This window comes from Chlorocebus sabaeus, chromosome 12 (assembly GCF_047675955.1).
Source record: "Chlorocebus sabaeus isolate Y175 chromosome 12, mChlSab1.0.hap1, whole genome shotgun sequence".
Lineage (NCBI taxonomy): Eukaryota > Metazoa > Chordata > Mammalia > Primates > Cercopithecidae > Chlorocebus > Chlorocebus sabaeus.
In genome coordinates, this window is record NC_132915.1 from 5,730,374 (window position 1) to 5,756,502 (window position 26,129).

The following is a 26,129-nucleotide window of genomic DNA, read 5'->3' on the forward strand; positions in this document are numbered from 1 at the left end:
AAATGCCAATAGTGCGGAGGCTGAGGAACTCTGTAGTAACCAGATTCAATAGATACAAGTTCAATAGATAAAAAAAACTGTGGCCTAAAACGTTAAAGAACTTGCCCAAGATCAGGGGAAGGTTCACGAAGAATCAAAACTAGAACTCAGCTGGATGCCACTTGGCTCATGCCTGTAATCCCAGCACTTTGGGAGGCCGAGGCGGGCAGATCACGAGGTCAAGAGACCATCCTGGCTAACATGGTGAAACCCTGTATCTACTGAAAATACAAAGATTAGCTGGGTGTGATGGCGCACACCTGTAGTCCCAGCTACTCGGGAGCCTGAGGCAGGAGAACTGCTTAAACCTGGGAGGTGGAGGTTACAGTGAGCTGAGATTGCGCCACTGCACTCCAGTCTGGCGACAGAGCAAGACTCCGTCTCGAAAACAAACAAACAAACAAAAACAAACAAACAAAAACTAAAACTCAGGTGTCTTGACTTTTAAACCAAACTATTTCCTACAAAGTTAGAGAATGAAGATGAAGGTAGGGAAAATAATCTTCCAGTTTGTAGCATTGATTGAAAGCTAATCCACTCGGAGGTTATACGGTCTCTATCAGAATTAAACCACTCCCCAAAAATACTCCTTCCCTGGAAACTCTTGTTTCCAAAACTCCATTCAACACATTTTTTTGGTTGCCAACAGGCCAAATAAAATAAATCCCCTATAAGGCACCAAAGATAATACAATAGGGTCACCTAAAAGAACTCTGCAGAGGTCAAGGTGGATCACTTTAGGCCAAAAGTTCGAGACCAGCCTGGGTAACATAAGGAGACCCCCGTCTGTACAATTTTTTTTTTTTTTTTTTTTAAATTAGCCGGGCATGGTGGTGCATTTGGGCCCACGAAGTTGAGGCTGCAGAGAGTCATGATCGTGCCACTGCACTCCAGCTTGGGTGACAGAGCAAGACCTTGCCTTCATAAAAAGAATTCCACAAAGAAGATTCTTTCATCTTTGGATACAATGCCTGCTCTTGAGCATGAGGCAGCTTTCATCTTTTACTCCTGTGCAGTAAAAGCTAAATAGCTTTCTATCAGCATTCATTTCTCTCTGGAATAGAAAATCACCTCAGTTTCAAGCATTTTATATTGAGTACTGTGTAGTAAAGATTTTGGCTTTACCTAAAGAGAGGTCTGGGCTTTGCCTTGGCTTCTGAGAGGTGATCTATGTCATTTCTGGTAGGAGTGTTTTTGTTTAGGGTGACATCAGCCACACCTGATAGTCTTAAGGTTGAGGTGGCTATGCCAGGAAGACCAACCATGTGATATAGGATAAGGGATTTGGGTTATACAGTGTCAGTGGACCAGGAGGCTGGATTCAATCAATCAATCAAGCCTATTAATAAAGCCCCAATAAAAACTCTGAACACTGAGAATAAGCTTGCCTGGTTGGCAACACCCCACGTACACTGTCACATATCAACACGAGTAAGGCAATGCATCCAGAGAACAATAGAAGTCTCAAGTCTGGAGCCTTCTAGACACTGCCCCTATGCATCTCTCCCTTTGGCTGATTTTAGGGTGTATCCTTTCTCTATATAAACCATAACCACGAGTATAATGGTCTTCAGTGAGTTCTGAGAGTTCTTCTAGGGAATTATCAAATGTAAAAAGAGTGGTTCTGGGAATCCCCTGAACTTGCTGTTGGTATCAGAAGTGCGGGTAATGCCCATCTTGCTAGACTATTTCCTTCTCTAGCTAAGACGCAGGCTGCAATGTTGTGAGCTGCCCTGTGGAGGAAGTCACATGGCAAGGAACTGAGGGAGGCCATCAGTCAACAGCTAGCAAGAAACTTAAGTCCACAGTCTCACATTCTGCAAGGAACTGAATGCTGCCAACAGCTACATGGGCTTCGAATTGTATCCTTCCCTACTCAACCCCTGAAGTGAGGCTGCAGTACCAGATGCACTTCAAATGCAGATCCTCAAGCAGACAATCAAGCAAAGACACGCCAAATTCCTGACCCACAGAAACTGTGAGATAATAAACGTGTTATTTTAACTAAGCCATTCCTTTGTGATAGTTTTTCACACAGTAATAAATAACCACTACAACAGATGAACAGTGGTATTCTTCAGGAACGCAACATCAGAGGAATGTTTCTAAAATGCAAACAGGATCATATTTAAGCCATCACTGGCTTAAAAATCTCTACATGGTCTCTCACTGACTACAGACTAAAGCCCAAATACTTTAGCAGGATATAAAATACTTTCTTTAATCCAACCTCTATTCCCCCTGTCTAGTCGCATCTCTTAATATGGTCCATTCCCCTGACTACTTCTCTCTCTCCCTCCAAGCTCCAGCAGTATGCAAAACAAGTTACAAATTTTCTAAATGATCTACCCCCATCCCCTCCCCAAGGGGAGCATGTGATGCTCCCCTTGCCTAGAATACCCCATCACCTGCGCATACCCTCCTCTCCTCTCCTCTCTATAGAAGTCAGTTTGGGTGCGGTCTCCTTGACGCCCAGTCAGTTTGTAGCTTCTCCCAGGTTATCACAGAACTCTGCATATGTCTGTGTAGCAAGCCCTACCATGTATTCTAGTTGCTTGTTTGCTGCTTTTCCTGCTGACTTAGAGGCTATAAATGTTCCTTGAGGGAAGAAACTGAAGTTTGCTTATCTCAGTTCACGTGTCTGAAGTCCTGGCACAGAACTGGCGTTCAATAAACTTTTATTAAATGAGTGAATGCTAATAACATTGTATTCACTGGTCATAACTTTTCAAGGAAAGGTGTTCCTCACAAAATAATTTTCTGTAGTACAAGGTATCAAAGTGTACCATTAATGAAACTATGAATCTCTAAGATTCTCTAAATTTGGACACATGGTATCCATCCAGCTTACTTGTCAATATCTTGCTAACTTGCCACACAATACAAAACAAATCAATGTCTGTTGTTTCATTATTATATATTTCACAGTCTTTAAAAAGTTTTATTGTATCCTTGAAGTCATAAAACCAACAATTTATATCAACTCAAGCCAGAGAATATCACAACTAAATTTAAGATAATTCACATTCAAATAAAAATGTCAGTATTCAAGTCTTAGTTTAAGCTTTGATTTGAAAGGTTCTAAAATAATTTTGACTAGAAAAGAAAACAAATTGGTATTCTTTCATTTTCTATTTTAATAAAATATATATCCATATTTGTTAAATTTTTAGATTAAAGAAGAAAATGTTAATTTGATTGTTAAAAGCACCAAGGAGGAACTTTTTAAAAGTGACTCTTTAAAAACATCTTCAGAGTTGCTTGTATGGTATCTACAATGCCACTTTAACTTTTAAAACCCAATTTCAATATTAAAGTAATTTTATAAAGTTTCTTTCATTCAGCAAACAAAAGTATCTTTTACTATCAACCTCAAAAACTATAAATTGAATTTACTTTTAAAAAGCTAATTTTTATGGATCAGTTTTTCTTATATGTAACTAAAATAAAGGGTAGAAAAACCCCAAATGACAAAACTATAAAATAATTTGTCCTAAAACTAATTTTTACACTGGAAATTTCTTGGCTATACATTAATTACGGTATTAGGGCAGTATTTTTAATTCTCATAAGATTAACAACATGGACTATGTTTTCATTTGGTGTTCTATTTCATTCAAAAAGCAGATGTTAAATCTCCTGGGAAATCACCAAAATGAAAAGGAAGACTTTGTATCATTTTCATAAACTAATATGCACCAAAACACGAATGTTTATTACACAATAATAAAATGACACAAGTTTAGAGTCAATTAGTTGAAGCGGACTGAGTGTAGCAGTTACAACAAATATCTTAAGCACAGTTCTCTAGTACAACACACTGCATTTCACCCTAGAGAAAGAATGCTGGCAAAGATCTCTACCACATGGAAACTGTTCTTAAAGCTGCTGGGCCCTGAAATTTTACTCAGCAGTTTGAAATCAAGCCATAGCTTTCCTCATTCACCCTCCCACTTGGGGCTAATGCACAGACATGAACATCTATTGAGGAAAACCACAAAAAACTTCAAAACAGCTACAACGGTAGGCTTACTTTTCATATATTATTTTAAATATTGTTTGTTAAAGTGTGACTCAACTAATAGGCTTAAAAATGTAAAGGCCATCTCTGGTTTAAGTTTCAGTTACCTCAAACAATTAATTTTTAACAAGTACTTATGTATATCATCGCACAACTTTAACATCCACGCAGGCAAGAATAGGGTGCTGCAAAAGTCACAAATCCATTTTATTCTTCATTTTCAACCACTGGATTTTTGACAAACTGGCATCTATAATGCAGCATCAGCAACTCTGAGTGATTCTGTTTGAAGTTGCTTAAGAAAAAGTCTGAAATGTGCACCCACCAGAGGAAATCCATTGACGAGCCTAAAGGAATCTTTTCTATTACATTCCTCAAAGTTCTTTGATTAAAGTTCGGTATTTCCTCCAGCCTGCAATACTATTCTTTCAGTTTTCATAGTTTAAATTAAAAATGCAATACTATTAACTAAAAATTGTGATCACCTATTAAAATTACAAAACCAAGAAAATTAAAAATGGCTTTTCCTATATTCTGTACCACCTAAAGGTGTTAATGACTACTTTTCATAATGCTAAATTTAAGTTTTAAAACTTTTCTTGGAACTTGTTTCTGTTCATACCAATACAAATCAAGAGTTCTTATAAAGTAGCTAAGTTGAAATATGATATTTTTAACTCACATGAGACAGGATCTTGGGACTTCATTTTAACTATTTATACTACAGGTATCCTAAGAATATTTCAATTAAATATTAGTATGTCTGTTGAAGGCACTTAATTAAGAAACTTAAAATTATCAATCTTTCTTGAATTTCTGATAGAGAAGAAATAAAACTATTTTCCGAAACTATTTTTCAGAATGCTCACTGATATGTAAAAACTGCTGGCATCTAATTAAAGATCACTAAGGGTTAAATACTGTTCTCTGGCCCTTACTGCGCACACCCTGCCAAAACATCCTCTAAGCTTTTAAATATTGCTTCGATGGTCTGAATTTTTATTTCCAGGGAAAAAGAGAGTTTTGTCCCACAGTCAGCAGGCCACTAGTTTATTAACTTCCAGTCACCTTGATTTTTGCTAAAATGAAGACTCTGCAGTCTACACTTCTCCTGTTACTGTTTGTGCCTCTGATAAAGCCAGCACCACCAACTCAGCAGGACTCACGCATTACCTATGATTATGGAACAGATAATTTTGAAGAATCCATATTTAGCCAAGATTATGAGGATAAATACCTGGATGGAAAAAATATTAAGGTACTTTATTTCTACTGTAAATTTAGCTTCTAAAATACTGCCCATTTAAATGCATGTTTTTGTTTTTCCTGAATGTGTCTGATAAGGTAAGGGGAAGGGAAAATCACTCTAAATGATTCAAATGAATTCATAATAATTGTACCTAAGATTATATTTTTAGAGTACGTATGCTTTTCAAATTAATAAATGGTACCTATGGTAACCAAACATTATCTATAGTAACCAAAAAATAAAACTTAAAGAAAACTAGACTTTAAGATAGTCTCTGACCAGTTGTAATTTATATATTAAGTAATATTACACAATGCCCTATATTTGCAACGTTGTGTTGCCTTCAAAAATAAATTAGCAGAAATGTGTATATGGAGAAATAAAGATGAATTATCAGCTTAAGGTTATTATTATAGAAAACAATTTTAAGAAAATAAACAAAAGAGTACAGGTTATTTTGATATCAATAGCATTCCACAATAATTTATATATGCCATCTACATACAGTACCAAAAACTGAAAACCTACTCGATATAGGACTTTCTTTTTAAATCAATTTTAACAGTTTAGACCCTCTATCAATTTGTACCAAGTAACTGTAACTGTCATCGAGTTAACACTGCAGGGGTGACGTTATACCACATCATTCATTCCCCACCTTTATGGGCAAAGTAATTACTTGTGGTTTTCTTGACACACAGAAATGAATGCTGGATAAGGAAAAAGTTAATACAGCACATTAGTATCTGTTGCCCACTATGTATGACACATATACATATACACTGGAAAATGAGAAATTCAGCCAAATATATAACAATACTGATTGTTTCAGAAGTTCTTCTCCACTATAAATTGGATGATAAAGACTGTAAGATTGACCAGTTACAACTGCTACTTTCTCTTTTCTTTTTTTGCAGGGGTACACGATGAGCAAATGTTAACACCACAGTTTCTTTCTTTCAGTTAATGCTTTTAATATGATAGCATTATTTTTGCCCATCACTAAGACACAAAGGATAGGTATCACTAATTATAGTTAAAGAAAAAAAAAAAGCCCATCATAACATAGGCTATTGGCTCACTTGGATGATTTGAATCTATTAAAAACACTTTGAAGATTCCCTGATCCCTAAAGAGTTTAGAGATGATTTTTCTCTCTGCTTCTTCTCTTTACAGGGCTTTAGAAGTTTCTTTATCTTACTATAAATGCAGGATTTAAGATATTTGTGGAGTGGAGTAGAATCCAACAGGACTTGATGTACAAACACAGAGTAGAGGGAAGAAGTTCAACCATCTCACAAATGGGAGAATGAAGGTGAAGGGCAGAATCAGGAGTCAAGACGGAGACTAAAATGGAACATGCTTACAAAGGACAGAAAGAATAGGACACCACATAATACACTGTAATCCAGTGGCAGAAAATGTACTCTCCAACAATAGGAAAGAGAGGATTTAAATTATATCTACTCCAATTTCCCCAGAATTAAAGTCCTACACCATTAGGTGTTAAGGGTAGGTAAGGTAAGCTGGAATAAAAGGGCTCCAAGAGCCAGGGCTTAATGGAGGGATATAGGTAATTAAAGGGTCACCCCAAGAAGAGACCTAAAGACCTTAATCAGTAGTTTATACTTGTGACATGGCTAGAGCTCTAGTCTTGCTCAAAATGGTAGAATCTGAATGAGAAACTCAGTTCAGACAAGACCCTTGAGGAATAGTTTCACTTCAGAAAAACTTTCATTCCAATTCAGGGAATTCTCACCCAGCTTTCATTTGGAATTTCAATAAGTTCAATATTTATTAAGCACTGAGTATAGCTACTGGAGATATAAAAATAAAAACACCCAGTTCTTTTACTCAAGGAGCTCATAGTCTAGAATAAAAACAAGCTAAAAAATACTTACACTGTAATTTAATAAATGATAAAATGGAAATATGTATGAAAGCCTAATGGAGCACAAAAGAAATGCCACTAATTGTAACTACCAGAAGGTGCCTGTGATCCCTCGGTTTACAGTAACACAGACTTAATCAAGCTAGGTAACAAACTTTTATATTTCCAATAGGAAAAAGAAACTGTGATAATACCCAATGAGAAAAGTCTTCAATTACAAAAAGATGAGGCAATAACACCATTACCTCCCAGGAAAGAAAATGATGGTAAGTATCATCTAAATATTTTTCAAATGGATCCTTTATAAATAGCTATAATGGACTTTATTCCTTGTGATAATCAAAAACTGACTCAAGATACAGTAAATACAAACAGTGGAATTTTGTTTCCAATGATAAAGTCAAACAAGTATACTGGGAGTGCACACCATTTGCCATCCCACATTATAAGTGACAAATGTGGAATGAGAACTTTTGAGAACAACCAAAGCTTAGCCTCCACAAAATGTGGTTTCTGTCCATATAAAATTTGTTCAAGAAATACTTAAACAAGGATTATTTGCCAAATACAATGTACAGCCTCAGTATACAGTAAATATAATTACTGCCTTTAAGAAACTCACAGAACAGAAACATACATATACATCAATAATTATCACATACATTTCAATTACAACAATAGAAAACTTGTCATGAAATAACAAATTAGAAGTCCTACTTAATAATTCCTGTGTATTGGTTTACTCTTACTCTATCACGGAACGTTATTTCACATGAAAACATGACAAAAACCACATATTAATTTCTATATTGCTACAATAAAATGAAAATGAACCATAACAGAAAATAAAGCTTAAAAAACGAGAAGTATGATAGTAAAAATAGATTTGAATAAATTTAAAGACATCCCAGGCTGGGCGTGGTGGCTCTCGCCTGTAATCCCAGTACTTTGGGAGGCTGAGGTGGGTGGATCACGAGGTCAGGAGTTCAAGACCAGTCTGGTCAAGATGGTGGGAACGCTGTCTCTACTAAAATACAAAAAATTAGCCAGGCGTGGTGGCGGGTGCCTGTAATCCCAGCTACTCGGGAAGTTGAGGCAGAGAATTGCTTGAACCCGGGAGGCAGAGGTTGCGGTGAGCTAAGGTCGCGCCACTGTACTCCAGCCTGGGCGACAGAGCGAGACTCCGTCTCAAAAAAACAAAAAAACAAAACAAAACCAACAAAAAACAAAAGACAGCCCTTCTTCTTGGATAGAATGACTCAAAATCAAAAAGATGTCAGTTCTTTCTAAATTTATAAATGTTAAACAATCCAACTAAAATTACCAATAATTTTTTTATAAAGCTGGAAAAACGGATTCTAGAATTCATATGGAACAACATATAACAAATAGCAAGGGAAACAGTGAACAATGACAAGTATATGTAGAAATCAGATGTATTACACATTAAAATATGTTATAAAACTCTATACTTTAAAAAGTGTGATACTGGTATATGAATAGACAAAAAGATCAATGAAATAGAATAGAAAGTCCAGAAACAGACAAAAATACACATGAAAACTGAGTACATACTAAAGGTACCAACCCAAATCACTGAAGCAAAAATGGTCTTTTAAAAAAATGGTGCCGGGAGAAAAAGCCATTTGAAGAGGGGTACATTTAGATCCATACCTTACCCAAAAATAAACTCCAAATAGATTAGCAATCTGAATGTATAAAATGAAACCATACAAGTACTAGAAAATAATCTGGGTGCAGGGCGCCTCAAAATCCAGAGACAGCAATAGAAAAGAACAATAAATTTGACCCTACAAATACCTGTGACAAAGTCAAAGGCAACTAAAAACTGTGAAAAATATTTGCAACATATACTACAGATAAATAATATAACTAAAGAGCTAACAGATAATATAACTAAAAATAAAGAGCTAGTATCTCTAATTTATAAAGTACTCTTGAAAATCAAGGAAAAGAGATTAACCAAAAATCCACTGGAAAAATGACAATTCACGAGATAATTTAAACGATTTGACCCAAATAAATGTTCAATCTCACACAGAGACATACAAATTAAAATTACATTGAGATACCATTTTTAACCTACCTGATTGAAAAAACTGGTATGACAACACATTAATATATTCCATGAGCAAGGCTCTGGGGTAAGACACTCATACACGACAGCAGGAAGGCAAATCAGCACAATGCTTTTGGACAGAAACTTGGCAATATCCAACAAAATAAAAAATGCATTTACTTTTTGACATAAGAACCAACTTTGAGTGTTTTTTTTTGAGACAGAGTCTCACTCTCAGGCTAGTATACAGCATCATGATCTTGGCTCACTGCAACCTCCGCCATTTGGGCTCAAGCAATTCTCCTGCCTCAGCCTCCCAAGTAGCTGAGATTACAGGCATGTGCATGCCAGGTTAATTTTTATATTTTTAGTAGAGACAGGTTTCACCATGTTGGTCAGGCTGATCTTGAACTCCTGACCTCAAGTGATCCTCCGGCCTCGGCCTCCCAAAGTGCTGGTATTACAGGTGTGAGCCACTGCGCCTGGCCAACTTTGAGAAATTTATCTTGATGATATACTCCAAAATAAAATACAAATGCAAAATCACTAAAGCATTGCATGCAACTGCAAAATATCAGAAATAATTTAACTGCCCAAACACTGAAGAGTAGTTGAATAAACAAGGGTAAATCCAACAGAAGAGAATACTATGCAGTTGTAAAAATGAAAGAGGAAGATCTCTAAGAATTAACATGGAGTGATTTCCAGGATGCACTATGTGAAAAAAAAACAAAGTGCAAAAGAATATCTATAATATGCAGTCTTTCACGTAAGAAAGAAAAGGATATAAGAAAATATATATGTATCTGCTTATTTCTGTGAAAATAAATATAGGCTAAAAAGAAATTGGGGGAGAGGGGATGGCAGTTCTCTGCGTATACACTTTTAAATGTAGATTTAATTTTTAGAACAATGCTGTTTCGTACAGTCAAAAAACCAAATACACATATAAATGAAATCAACAAGAAGAAGGTAAAAAGAACCCAAATTGGAATACAAACATAAAAACATAAACTTAATTATATTTCAAATTAATAACACACCAAAGGAGGAAAAAACTCTAAGTAACTGTTAAACACAGCATTTTGCCTATATACCTTCAGGCTAAGGACAAAAAAGAACTACAAACAAATACAAAGCTCCAGTGAGTAGGTTTGCTATGCACAGTGTTACGACTTAGCAATATTGGAACTACTTAATGAGTGTGCCAGAACTAAGTAAATATATTGTAAATAATGAGAGCCAGGTTCCTCACTGTCAGGGAAACATTACAAATATGGAAAGGCAGAAGGCTAGAAAGAACACTGTAGAGTTGGTTTGGAATAGAAGACACTAGTATCAACTCAGGGTTTGTATATATAAAGAGATACAGAAATATAGAAATGTTTATCTGTTTATCTCTATGTGTGTATATGTATACACATTAGTATATGTTATACATATGCATGTATATTGTATATGTTTATATCCATATATGTCACATGTATGTGTATTATCTATGGAGAAAGAGACAAATAAACACACACATTTATTTCCTAGCTGTCTCTGCTGAAAGAGCCTAGAAGCAACATTGATCTCAATGGCAATGAGCACACTCAGCACCTACATCTTGGTTTCTAATACCATTCTCCACTAAAAGACACCAATGGTGGCCGGGTGTGATAGCTCATGCCTGTAATATCAGCACTTTGGGAGGCTGAGGCAGGTGGATCACCTGAAGTCAGGAGTGTTTGAGACAAGCCTGGCCAACATGGTGAAACCCTGTCTCTACTAAAAATACAAAAAAAAAAAAAAAAAAAAAAAATTAGCTGGGCAGGGTGGCACATGTCTGTAATCTCAGCTACTTGGGAGGCTGAGGTAGGAGCATCACTTGAACTCAAGACGCAGAATTGCAGTGAGACGAGATTGCGCCACTGCACTCCAGCCTGGGTGACAGAGCAAAACTCTGTCTCAAAAACAAATGAACGAACCAAAAAAACCCCCAATGCTTTCTGAAGAGATAGCTGATTTCAGGGTTGGGCAGGAAAAATGCAAGGTTAGTTTGGGACATCTTGCTATGTTAGAAAATAAGGAAGTTCTCAAAGAATAATGGGGGATTTTTTTTTTTTTTTTTTTTTTTTTGAGACAGGGTCTTGCTCTGTTACCCAGGCTGAAGTACAGTGGCATGATTATGGCTCACTGCAGTCTTGACCTCCTGGGCTCCAGCAATCCTCCTGCCTCAGCCTCCCAAATAGCTGGGACTACAGGCACGTGCCACACCTGGCTCATTTTTGTATTTTTTGTAGAGATGAGGTTTCACCATGTTGCCCAGGTTGGTCTCAAACTCCTCGACTCAAATGATCCGCCTGCCTTGGCCTCCAAAAGTGCCGACATTACACACGTGAGACACTGTACCCAGCCCCCCGACAAAATGTTTTTAAATCCATCAAAACATATGAAAGAAATAGATATAAAAGATGTTTATGGGAAGGCCAAGGCGAGAGGACTACTTGATCTCAGGAGTTTGAGACCAGCTTGGGCAACATAGTGACACCATGTCTCTACAAAAATTTTAACCAAGAAAAAGCCAGGTGTGGTGGCACAAACCTGTAGTCCCAGTTACTTGAGAGGCTGAGGCAGGAGGATCACTTGAGCCCAGGAAGTCAAGGTTTGCAGTGAACCACGATCATGCAACTGTACTCCCTGGTGTACCGGGAGTACACCAGGTGACCTGGTGTACCCTGGGTGACTGCGTGAGATCTTGTCTCAAAAAAAAAAAAAAGTATGTAAGATCTGTACACTGAAATCTAGATAATGCTAAGAGAAATTAAGGAAGACCTACATATGAGGAGAAATGTATTATGTTCGAGGTCTGGAAGACTCAATATCATTAAGATGTCAGTTTTCCCCAAATTTAGAAATTCAACACAATCCCAATCAAAATCCTAATAGGTTTTTTTGTTTGTTTAATTAACAAACTGATTCTAAAATATATATAAAAATATAAAGGACCTAGAATAGTCTAAATTACATTGAAGAAGAAGAAAGTTGCAGGATTTATACTAACAAGACTATTATAAAGGTACAGGAATCAAGACACTGCAGTATTGGCATAAAAATGTTAAAGTGGATCAATAGAACAAAATAGAATCCGGAAATAGGCTAGCATGAAGTAACCAACTAGTTCTTGACAATGTGACAACACAATTCAATGGGGAAAGAATAATCTTTTTCAAAAATGGTGCTGAAAGAACCAGACAACAGTAGGAAAATGATTCAAAAAAGAATCTTAACCCTTCCTGGCACCATATACAAAAATTAGCCCAAAGTATACCCCATACCTAAAGCTAAAGATCTTAAGCTATACAACTTCTAGAATAAAATAAAGTGTCAAATCTTGGTGGTCGGCAAACATTTCCTAAATACAACACAGAAACCATGAATTATAAAGGAACCAACTGTTCTTCATTGAAATTTAAAATGTTTCATTTCCAAAAGGAAAACTAGTAAGAGGGGGAAAAAAAAAAAAGACAAGTCATCAAAGAAAATATAGGGATGCCAAACAAGGACATGAAAAGATGTTAACACCATTAGTTATCAGAGAATGCAAATTAAAACACAATGAGATACTATAACATGCCCTACATTTCAATTGCGAAAATTAAAAAGACTGACCATACCAAATTTTGGCAAGGATGTGGAGCAGCTGGAACTCTCATATGCTGCTGGTAGGAATGTAAAATGGCACAGTCCTTTGGAAAATAATTTGACACTTTCTTCAAAAGATAAAACATACATTTATAATAAGATCCAGTCATTCCACTCCTTAGGTACTTACCCAAGAGAAATGAAAGCATTAAGTCCACACAAACTTACACACAAATTTCTTTGAAATAGTGAAAACCTGGAAACAACCCAATGTCCATAGGAAATGACCATGTAAATTGTATATACTGAGACAATTGAATACTACTGAGTAATAAAGAAGAATGAACTACTGATACAGATTGAAACTCAAAATAATAATGCAGAGTGAAAGAAGCCAGAAAAGCGAGTAGATGCTACATGATTGTTTTACTATAAAATTCTCTTAAATGCAAACTAATGTATACTGACCAAAAGCAGGTCAGTCATTGTTCGAGGATAAGAGTGGGAGGGAGAGATTACCAAAGGGCAGGAGAAAACTTTTTGGAGTGATAGTTATGTTAATTAACTCACTTGCAGTGAAGGTTTCAAGGGGGTATACATATGTAAAAATCGTATATTTTGTACAATTTAAATACATGCAATAAGTCAACTAACCACAAAAAGCTGTAGCAGGAAAAAAAGCTTAAAAGGGCACTCACTGCCTAATCTGTGACGATTTATTAAAATAAACATGGATTATGACTCATGGGACACAATTCATGTTGATATGAAAATATCAATTAAAATTTCAAAAAATAGGCTGGGCGTGGTGGCTCACACCTGTAATCCTAGCACTTTGGGAGGCTGAGGCGGGTAGATCACCTGAGGTCAGGAGTTCGAAACCAGCCTGGCCAACATGGTGAAACCCAGTCTCTACTAAAAATACAAAAAAATTAGCTGGGCATGGTGGCACACGCCTGTAATCCCAGATACTTGGGAGGCTGAGGCAGAACTGCTTGAACCCAGGAGGCGGAGACTGCAGTGAGCCAAGATCACGCCACTGCACTCCAGCCTGGGTGATGGAGCAAGACTTCGTCTCAGAAAAAAATAAAAAAATTCAAAAAATAAAATTTGGCATGTTTACTTAATATATTTAAAATATATCAAAATAGGTCAGGTGTGGTGGCTCACGTCTGTAATCCTAGCACTTCGGGAGACAGAGGCAGGCAAATCACTTGAGGTAATGTTTGAGACCAGCCTGGCCAACATGGTGAAAACTTGTCTATATCAAAAATTCAAAAAAATAAAAAAAATAGCCATGTGTGGTGGCATACGCCAGTAATCCCAGCTACTCAGGAGCTGAGGCAGAAGAATCGCTTGAACTGGGGAGGTGGAGGTTGCAGTGAGCCAAGATCACACCACTACACTCCAGCCTGAGCAACAGGGCAAGACTCTGTCTCAAAAATATGTAAGTAAATAAATAATAAAATATATCAAAATACATACAACAAGTTCATATTGATATAAAAAAATAAGAAGAGAGTGCCAACTAACAAATATAGAAGGAATGATGGAATTAGACAATCACTATTTGGTTACTCACAAATGATTCAGGTAAGAATCATCAATGGATGCTAAAACTAGCATATGAAAGTACAATGTCACACTAGACATTTAGATTCTCAAAGTACTTCTCCAGAATTACTTATTAGTTATGAAGTGAAAAAATATTAACTTTACTCAGTGAGCAACATGGCACACACAACTTGAAACAAGTGACCAAAAATATTATCAGGAATGGGATAAACAGATACCATGTGCTTTTGGACACACAGCACTGAGGATCCATGGTACTCCTGCCAAAAATGAGAAACCTCTGTCAACTGAAAGGCATTCTGCAGAATAAATGCCCTGAAAAATAAAACTAAAGAAAAAAAAAAGCTCTACACTTTTCAAAAACAGAAAAAGGTATAAAAAACAAAGATTAAGAAATGTTCCAAGAGGCATGACAAGTAAATGTAATAAATGACTTGGGGTGCTAAGGGATCCAAACAGTGCCTACGATTACTCTAATTTTCAAGTTAATGGTTTCCTTATTTAACTAGTGGTTACTAAAATCTAGTTACTGTCACCAGTCTGAAATATGTTTCTCACACATCAAACTTAATAAATCAAGCTTATGTTTACCTCAACTCCCGCTTTGTAAATTTTTTTGGTTTTCAAATAAGGAAATGTAACTGTCAATCAATTCAACAATTAAGCAATTACCAGTAAAACAAAATAAAAAGAGATTCTCAAACAATATTCTGGTGAATTATCAAGACAACATAGGTAACAAGTTACCATGACTATCTTTCTTATGATTCTGTAAAACATCTCTTCCAATTAGTAATAGCATTCATAATAGCAATAATTTTACTATTAGAGGCAAAGTATTTTCAAACTATTGTTCATATTTTTATGATTTTATTTCCCAATTTAGAAATGCCCACGTGTCTGCTGTGTGTTTGTTTAAGTGGCTCTGTATACTGTGAAGAAGTTGACATTGATACTGTACCACCCTTGCCAAAGGAATCAGCCTATCTTTACGCACGATTCAACAAAATTAAAAAGCTGACTGCCAAAGATTTTGCAGACATACGTAAGTTAAACTGAAATATGATTATTAGTATTTAACTCATATAAATACAAGTTTCTATATAGTTGCTATCACATATAGGTTTGTCACTTGGAGTATATAAATATCAAACATGTTTCACAAAAGTCCATTCATTTGTTGGTGAATCATCTTTCCACTTAGACAGACCCTGTGATCTTTGTTTACTGGCGACCTCACTGTCTATGATGACAGTCCATCTAACACATGGGCAACTATATCTTCTCAACTCCAATACTTCAAGATCCTTTGCTTCTGATACTCAGCAACACCAATATAACTGGGATGCTTTTCCAACCACAATGTTTTATTTTCTACCTGCACTAAAAAAACACAGAAACTGCTTTTTCTTACTTTAATGGTTCTTAAACCTGGCTGCATATTAAAAATATCTTGGGAAGTGTTTTTTTGTTTTTTTTTTTTCTTGCCCCACCCCGAGATGGAGTCTTGTTCTGTCACCCAGGCTGTAGTGCAGTGGCGTGATCTTGGCTCACTGCAACCTCTGCCTCCCAGGTTTAAGTGGTTCTCCTGTCTCAGTCTCTCAAGTAGCTGAGGTGCGTGCCACCACAGCTAATATTTGTATTTTTAGTAGACACGGGGTTTCACCATGTTGGCCAGGCTGGTCTCGAACTCCTGACTTTGTGATCCACCCGCCTAGGCCTCCCAAAGTGCTGGGATTACAGGCATGAGCCACTGCGCCCGGCAGGGAAGTATTTTTTAAATACTGATACTAGGTCCTACTTCCCAGGGGTTGTGATTCAGATCTGGGGTAGGGCCCAGGCAACATCATTAAAAACAAACTCCTTGGGTGATTCTAATATGGAAATAGTGTTGAGAACAGTGGAATTTAATTCCTTACCAGGTCATTATCAATCTTGAACTTCTAGCAAACCTTAACTCAATTAGAGTGTTGCCATAAGCACACCAGAATGCTCCATTTCTGCAGCACCAAATCCCAGTCCTAGATCACTAATTTCCTGTCAGTTTTCTAGACTCCTAATATCGTCATCAAGAGTTCTGAAAAAAATCACACCAAGAAATGCATACTGGCCCCACTACACATTTATGAGATTAACCATAACCAGAGTCATGCTGCCGCTGATAGCTCCCGAATGTGGACTGAAGTATAGTTGATCCTCGTTATTTGTGGACTCTGTATTTGTGAATACCCACTTGCTAAAATTTATTTATAATCCCAAAATTAATACACATGGTGCTTTCATGCTCATTCTCAGACACGCTCAGAGTGGCAAAAAATTTGAATTACTTGACAGGCACATTCCCATCTGAGGCTGAACAAGGTAACACCGTCTTCTGTTCCGGTTTTCATACTGTAAATAAATGTTCTGGTTTTCATACTGTAAAAAAATAGACCGTTCGCCGTCTATTTAATGACATGTTTTTCACATTTTTGTGTTTTGTGTTTATGATTTTGCTGTTTATTGAGTTTTGTTTTTTTGGGAGGTGTTTTTGTTTGAGACAGGGTCTCGCTCTGCCGCCCAGGCTGGAGTGCAGGGGTGTGATCTCGACTCACTGCAGCCTCCGCCTCCTGGGTTCAAGGGATTCTTATCCCTCAGCCTCCCGAGTAGCTGAGACTGCAGGCATATGCCACCACACCTGGCTAATTTTTTTATTGTACTTTTAATAGAGATGAGGTTGTGCTATGTTGGCCAGGCTGGCCTCGAACTCCTGACCTCAAGTGATCCGCCCACCTCGGCCTCCCAAAGTGCTGGGATTACAGGCGTGAGCCACCGCGCCCGGCCTGATTTTGCTGTTTAACATGACCCAACACATGGTGCTGAAGTGACGTCCAACGTCCCCAAGCACAAAAAGGCTGTAACATGCCTCCAGGGAAAATATGTTAGACAAGGTCTGTTCAGGCATATTGAGCTACACTGCCATATTAATGATTCAACAATATCTATTAAGCCAAGGGTCCTTAAGCAAAAACACAAAAAGTTATGTACTAATTAGTTGATGGAAATGTGTGACCAGAGGCTCACAGGAACATAACCCTGTATTTCTCCTAGGAATAATGGTTCAGTATTTACACATTCAGCACTTGTGGTAATTGTATAGAACACGATTCCTGTGAATAAGAAACAATTGTATTTCCTAATTATCCCAGATATAAGTGATGCACACGCAAGTACACACACACACACACACACACACACACACACTGAATTTCTCTCTCAATCTGTGTCACTTTAACAAATCAGGGAACATCTTTGTCTTTGTTGTTGTTAAGCGATAAGGCATAGAGAGATTAAGATTAAGGTAACATACTCAGAATCACAATGCAACATGCCAGCAAAAAAATCAAAAAAGATTACATGATTCCAATCAAATGTAATGCTTACTTTCCATGATTTGAAACAAGAATTTCTTTCAAACTGCCTGACCATCCCGAGGAATTTGAACAGAGAAAGATGAAAAGACTCGATTAACTTTAAGATCACTTTCAAACCTGAGATTCTAGGACTCCAGTCAGAAAGGGCATCAATTTCAGGCACAAAGAGGTGTTCAGTGATCTACCAGGCACTAAAAATGAAAGATGCTTGAGTGATCTGTTAAACAAATGCTTTTCTTCAGTCCATACAATAAGAATTTTAGTTATTTAGTTGTTTTTTGTATATTTTTCCCTCTAGCTAACTTAAGAAGACTCGATTTTACGGGAAATTTGATAGAAGATATAGAAGACGGTACTTTTTCAAAACTTTCTCTGTTAGAAGAACTTTCACTTGCTGAAAATCAACTACTAAAACTTCCAGTTCTTCCTCCCAAACTCACTTTATTTAATGCAAAATACAACAAAATCAAGAGTAGGGGAATCAAAGCAAATGCATTCAAAGTAAGTATCTTATAGTAAAACTAAGCACAGTATGAGTGACAATATGAGAGATAAAAGAGAAACTTTGGTCTAGAATTGTATTTTGATTACACTTAAAAACTATTTTGATTTAATAAATGGAGACATTATTTACATAATAAATAACCATCCTATTAGGCTCATTCAGCCTAGCTTATACCCATATCTCAGCTAAAATATATAACCTTTATTTTATTTCATGGGACTATTTTGTTTCTCATTTTTTCACTTGTTCACACAGCAAATATTTAGACAGACATGGTTGCCCCCTCATGGCACTTATAGTCTACAAAAGCTCAAAATGGGACATTCCTGTGTTTCCTTTTCCTCACAATGTCAGCAAATTATAAATACCAGAAAAAAATAAAGGTCCAAAAGTAAATACTGAATTTAACTTTTAATATTTAAAAATATTAGACTACGAAATTCTATAGGGAGATTTTCCTTTGAATTTCATGATACCATGTAATACAAAATTTTTTATGTAGTAAGAATTAAATACATTTCTTAATTTAACAATTCAAGGAAATATTATGTAGGAAAAAGGTAAGGTAATCTATTTTGGTTTAGGTAGACAATTTGTCTCAAAATTCATGGTCTACAGAAGTAATCACTTTAGCCCAGGATTTCCATAGCTCTGATGTAATCATTCCCCAGATAAAATGATGATCATGCCACTCCTGGTAACAGACATAACCTCATTCAAAAGGCAAGGTTTCTTGTTTCAAAAGGTAATCTCGGAAAGGACCTAAAACTATCAAATATTCATTATCATAAAGTATATGATAATCACACACAAGTAAATTCTGTGAAAAATGTACAATCTGTTAGAAAGTGTAGAAATAGTCCATTTTTTCATTTTTCATTACAATTAAGGTATCTTTTATCAACTTTAAGGGACATTTTAAAGTTACATCAGAGTTCATCTGATGTTTCTTATAAGGAACTCAGAAGTTAAGGGACTCTTAGGGTACTTTTTAAAAGCAGAAACACCTTTTTTTTTTTTTTTTTTTTTTTGAGATGGAGTCTTGCTCTGTCGCCCAGGCTGGAGTGCAGTGGCGCGATCTTGGCTTACTGCAACCTCCGCCTCCCAGGTTTGAGCAATTCTCCTGCTTCAGTCTCCCAAGTAGCTGGGACTACAGGCAGGCACCACCACGCCCGGCTAATTTTTGTACTTTTAGTAGAGATGGGAGTTGGGCCAGGCTGGTCTCAAACTCCTGACCTCAGGTGATCCGCCCACCTTGGCCTCCCAAAGTGCTAGGATTACAGGCATGAGCCACCGTGCCTGGCCTTTTTTTGTTTTAAAGTTGTAATTTGAAAATATTAATTTGAGTTGGTCACTCTTTGAATAACAGACATGTTAAAAACCTATAAAAGCTGATCAGGCCAGGTTCAATGACTCACGCCTGTAATCCCAGCACTTTAGGAGGCTGAGGCAGGTGGATCGCTTGAGGTCAGGAGTTCAGGACCAGCCTGGCCAACATGGTAAAACTCTGTCTCTACTAAAAATACAAAAATTACCTAGGCATGGTGGTGAGCACCTGTAATCCCAGCTACTTGGGAGGCTGAGGCACGAGAATCGCTTGAACCTGGGAGGCAGAGGTTGCAGTGAGCTGCTGAGATTGCACCACTGCACTCCAGCCTGGGCCACAAAGCAAGACTCAGTCTCAAAAAAAAAAAAAAAAAAAAAGAAAAGGAGTTGATCAACATTTCACAAAAAGAACGTTTGAATATTCTGGGGTTTACACAGGAATTACAGAAGGGATTTATGACAAGTTGGTATGAAAATAATATACTCGGCCAGGCACAGTGGCTCACGCCTGTAATCCTAGCACTTTGGGTGGCTGAGGCGGGCGGACTGCCTGAGCTCAGGAGTTCGAGACCAGCCTGAGCAACATGGTGAAACTCTGTCTCTACTAAAACACAAAAAATTAGCCGGGTGTGGTGGTGGGCACCTGTAGTCCCAGCTTCTTGGGAGGCTAAGGCAGGAGAATTGCTTGAACCTGGGAGGCGGAGGTTGCAGTGAGCCGAGATCATGCCACTGCACTACAGCCTGGGCAATAGAGCGAGACTCCATCTCTAAAAAAAAAAGAAAAGAAAATAATAAACTCAGCTGCCCTGTAGTTTTGTTTAATGTCCTAGGCTGCTACAGTCACTAGTAGAATTAGGTTATTCTAACTCATGTAAATGAGACTCACTGGGAAGACCAGAGCTTGATGCCCATATGGTGGAAGGGTAGGATGCTTAAGAAAGTATTAAAACAGCAACACAGAAAAGAATTAGCAAAATCTAGCACAGGATGCATACTGAAGATAAGGTAAAAGAGTAATGTCAGGGGAAATTACAATTATACACAATAATAGGTTACTGATCATGAAGAATAATCCAATATTAAGCCCTTAGGGAAAAAAACCTGCATCAAGTTGTTTACTAAACTGCTTTGGGAAACATCTTGCTAAGCACACACTCTTTTTTTTCTTTCTTGAGATGGAGTCTCGTTCTGTGGCCCAGGCTGGAGTGCAGGGGCACAATCTCGGCTCACTGCAACCTCCACCCCCTGGGTTCAAGCAATTCTCCTGCCTCGCTTAGGCTCCCTAGTAGCTGGGATTACAGGCATGCACTACCACACCTGGTTAATTTTTGTATTTTTAGTAGAAATGGGGGTTCACCATGTTGGCCAGGATGGTCTCAAACTCCTGACTTCAAGTGATCCGCCCACATTGGCCTCCCCAAAATTGGGATTACGGGCATGGACCACCACACCTGGCTAAGCACACATATTTCTTTTTTGTTGTTGTTTTTGAGACAGGGTCTCACTCTGTCGCCCAGGCTGGAGTGCAGTGGTGCGATCTGGGCTCAATGCAAGCTCCGCCTCCCAGGTTCACACCATTCTCCTGCCTCAGTCTCCCTAGGAGCTGGGACTACAGGCGCCTGCCACCACGTCTGGCTAATTTAAAAAATTTTTTTAGGCCGGGCGCAGTGGCTCATGCCTGTAATCCCAGCACTTTGGGAGGCTGAGGCAGGCAGATCACGAGGTCAGGAGATCGAGACCATCCTGGTTAACAAGGTGAAACCCCGTCTCTACTAAAAAAATACAAGCACACACATTTCTAAGGAGTAACCACTTAGCTAGAAATTGGTGGAACTGAGATGGGAAACTCCAGAGGTACAGGAGAGGGTACGGCAGCACCAGGGTCAAAATTCAATCCCACGTAGGGACTCACCTCATTAGCTCCTATCAAGACAAACCCAAAGAGTACCAGAAGTTGGCACTAGAGCTAGATATTCAGAGATCAGATGAATGGACAGAAAGGTGGGGTATGTGGCAGAGCTCCACTGGCCATCATAAAGGATCAAAATACACTACACGTGAAGCCAGAAAAAAACCCCAACAAGAAACTACCATATGAACAATTGATACGACTGATGTATTTATATCAATATGCAAGTCTGTATATATAGACACATACTCATATGCACATACATATTGCTTGAATCCTGTGAAAGAATGTACAGAACCTCAATAACACTCACATGAAATTTTCCTTATAGAAACTGAATAACCTCACTTTCCTCTACTTGGACCATAATGCCCTGGAATCCGTGCCTCTTAATTTACCAGAAAGTCTACGTGTAATTCACCTTCAGGTATGATGGTTCCTTTCACAATATCTGACTCTAATTACCTATGAGTCAAAATCCTGTGACTCATTGGGAACCTCACTTATTCACATACAAAGTTTGGTTAGATCACTGTAGTAGTGTGATAGCTGAATGCCTGCCTATCAAAAAGACTAGGTTCATGAAATTTCTTCCCAGAAGTCCAGATTCCATCCAGAGCATAACAAGTAGACCCGCACAGTAGGTGTGAAGTCTGCTCTTGATTTTATTTGTCTCCAGGTGTACATTTGAGTATTTCCTAATTAATCTGACACAAGGATTTGAAGTGAGGGGGTACTCACACCTCTGACTTAGGTTTCCTTTACCCATTATACAGCATATGAAAGGTTGATTTCAGATTTCTGAATACTTTTTTCCTCTTTTTTTTTCAGTTTAACAACATAGCTTCAATTACAGATGACACATTCTGCAAGGCTAATGACACCAGTTACATCCGGGACCGCATTGAAGAGATACGCCTGGAGGGCAATCCAGTTGTCCTGGGAAAGCATCCAAACAGTTTCATTTGCTTAAAAAGATTACCAATAGGGTCATACTTTTAACCTCTATCAGTACAACATATAAACTAAAGTACACATACATTTATAGTCTGTCTCAACAATGTGTAAAGGAACTTAAGTATTGGTTTAATATTAACTTTGTATCCCATTTGGAAGGAATTTGATATTTTAAGCAAGGATGTTAAAAATCTTACATATAAGTAAAAAGTAAGACTGAATGTCTATGTTCAAAACAAAGTAATATGAAAATATTTAAACAGCATTACAAAATCCTAGTTTATACTAGACTACCATTTAAAAATCATGTTTTTATATAAATGCCCAAATTTGAGATGCATTATTCCTATTACTAATGATGTAAGTAAGAGGATAAATCCAAGAAACTTTCAACTCTTTGTCTTTCCTGGCCTTTACTGGATCCCAAAAGCATTTAAGGTACGTGTTCCAGAAACTTTGAAAAGCTAAATGTTTCCCATGATCACTCATTCTTCTTTTATGATTCATACATTATTCCTTATAAAGTAAGAACTCTGTTTTCCTCCTATCAAGGCAGCTATTTTATTAAATTTTCACTTAGTCTGAGAAATAGGGGATAGTCTCATATTTAGGAAAACTTTCCAAATAAAATAAACGTTATTCTCTGATAAAAAGCTAATACAGAAATGTTCAAGTTATTTTACTTTCTGGTCACACAGTTAATGTCTTCAGTAAAATATTTTCTCTATCTAAATATTAACATTCTAAGTCTACCAAAAAAAAGTTTTAAAGTCAAGCAGGCCAAAACCAATATGCTTATAAGAAATAACGAAAAGTTCATCCATTTCCGAGAGGGTAACCATAAAGTTCTCTATGGCAAAGTCTTTCAAATATGAGATAACTGCAAAATATTTTCCTTTTATACTACAGAAATGAGAATCTCATCAATAAATTAGTTCAAACATAAGATGAAAACAGAACATTCTGTGGTGCTAGTGCACACTACCTTCCCACCCATACACATCCACGTTCACTGTAACAAAGCGAATATTCACAATAAAGCTTCTGAGTAACTTTCTGATTACTCATGATAAACTGATTACTCATGATAAACCTAAGTCAGATAAACTGATATAACTGCAAGAGTCAAATATTCTGAGAGTAATAGTTTATGATGACTCAGTGCTGCCAGAGTAAAGTTTCTAAAATAACATTCCTCTCGCTTGTTCCCCACTAAAAGTATTAGTTTACACATTGCACTGAAGTTAAACACAAAATTATCAGTGTTTTAGAAATATGAGTCTGGACTGTGTAAATAAAAGTACAAACATTATTTCCATCATAAAGTAAGTATTGAAATCAAGTTGTCTCTGTGTGCTATTCCCAGAATACATACTTATTCCTATTTTAAGCATTTGCTTCTGTTTTTTTTCCCTACCTAGAATGTCAGATGTTTTTCTATTATCTCCCCATTTGTCGGTTCACCTGAAGATAACATTTTTCATTAAAGCATCTGAGATCTAAGACTACAATTATTATTCTAACAGTGATTATTAGCTTGTTCACTTATTTTGATAACTAATGATCATAACTATTATACTACTTTCTCATTATTTTGTGTGCATGCCTCATTTCCCTGTGACTTAAACCTCACTGAGAGCGCAAAATGCAGCTTCATACTTTATACTTTCAATTGCCTAGCACGATAGTGAGCACATTTGAATTGAATATACAATAAATATTGCAAAATAAAATCCATCTAAATAGAAGGGTTCTGTTTTATTTGGAAAAATTGAATCTTTAAACTGTCATAATCTTGAATGTTTGTCATCTTTCTAGTTTTCAGAAAAATAATGTATTCTTATATCATTTTTATGATAAAACTTATGGAACAAAACACCATAAAATAACTCTCAGATTAAGAAAAAATTCAAAAGTCAGTAGTTTTAGATAAGATGATGATAAGTGAGAAAGAGCATTGGTAAAAGGTATGAATTCTAGAATTAAAGAAATAATTTGGGGATTTCTAGATAAGAAGATATGAACATGCATACCTTATACCTTCATATACACAACCTTAAATCACAAATAAAACAAAATAAACAATACAAATTATACCACCAAGATCCAGATGATATCAGAGGAAATCATTAGGGAAAGTAAAAATATGCTGTCTCCATTATATTCACAATGTTTCATTCTTGACACTAATAATTAAAGAGGCTTTAAATTTTAAAATAATTTACTTCTTACATTGCTGAAAAAAACTAAAGACATACATAAACGGAAAGGTATCTTGTGTTTATGGATGGGAAGATTTAATGTTGTTAATACAACAATACTATCCGATATGATATGCAGACTGAACACAGTTGCCATCAAAATCTCAATGATGCTTTCACACAAATAAAAAAGAATTCAACTTAAAATTCATATGGAACCTCAAGAGACTCCCAAACAAACAGAAGAATCTTGAAAAGAAGAATAAAGATAGAAGACTCATATTTCCTAACTTCAACATTTACAACAGAGATACAGTAATGAAAACAGTGTGTGGCTGAGCGCAGTGGCTCACACCTGTAATCCCAGCACTTTGTGAGGCTGAAGTGGGCCAATCACTTGAGGTCAGGAGTTTGAGACCAGCCTGGCCAACATGGTTAAGCTCCGTCTCTACTAAAAATTCCAAAAAATTAGCCAGGTGTGGTGGCAGGTGCCTGTAACCCCAGCTACTGGGAGGCTGAGGCAGGAGAATCACTTGACCAGGAGGTAGAGATTGCAGCGAGCTGAGATCACACCACTGCACTCCAGCCTGGGCAACAGAGCAAGACTCTGTCAAAAAAAAAAAAAAAAAAGAAAACAGTGTGGTACTAGCATAAGTACAGACATGCAGACCAATAGAATAAATTAAACAGCCCAGAAATAAACCCTTCCAAATAGGGTCAGATACTTTTCAACATAAGTACAAAGACCATTCAGTGGAGAACGCCAGTCTCTTCAACAATGGTGCTGGGAAAACTGGATATCCATATACAAAAGAATGACGTTGGACACCTACCTTATGTAATATTAAAAAACGATCTAAAAGACCTAAACTTAAGGGCTAAATTATAAAATTCTTAGAGGAAAATATAGAGGAAAACCTTTATGACATTGAATTTGGCATGAAATTACTTGGATTTGTCACCAAAAACACAGGTAAAAAAGAAACAATAGATAAAATGGTCTCCATCGAAATTGAAAACTTTTGGGAGAGATTTGTTAAAGGATACAAAATTACAGTTAGGTAGGAGGAATAAGTTCTATACCATTGTAAGATGACTATAGTTAACAATAAGGTATAGTTTCAAATAGCTAGAAGATACTGATGGTTCCCAACACAAAGAAAGGGTAAATGTTTAAACTGATGGAAATGCTAATTACCCTGATCTGATCACTATACATTATACATATTGAAACATCACTATGTACCCTATGAATATGTAAAATTACTATTAGTCAATTAAAAATTAATTAAAAATAAATTTTAAAAATTAAAAATTTCTCTTCATCAAAGGGCAC

At 36.8% G+C, this 26,129-nt stretch overlaps 2 protein-coding genes across 3 annotated transcripts in view; one reads left to right on the forward strand and one right to left on the reverse strand.

The window, feature by feature from the left end:
• CENPP (centromere protein P) overlaps positions 1-26,129 on the reverse strand; it is a 269,089-nt gene that overhangs the window by 188,121 nt on the left and 54,839 nt on the right. The window lies entirely within an intron of this gene.
• OGN (osteoglycin) lies at positions 3,868-24,340 on the forward strand. 2 transcript variants are annotated; one of them, XM_073021446.1, is made up of 7 exons: positions 3,868-4,062; positions 5,151-5,318; positions 7,373-7,466; positions 15,369-15,527; positions 18,194-18,396; positions 21,967-22,062; positions 22,467-24,340. In XM_073021446.1, exons 1-7 carry the CDS (start codon positions 3,883-3,885, stop codon positions 22,635-22,637), a joined length of 1,071 nt encoding a protein of 356 aa, XP_072877547.1. In that variant the 5' UTR covers positions 3,868-3,882; the 3' UTR covers positions 22,638-24,340. The 2 variants fall into 2 exon arrangements, with proteins under 2 accessions (XP_072877547.1, XP_007967938.1); XM_007969747.3 differs by having other exon boundaries at positions 3,956-4,062; positions 5,070-5,318.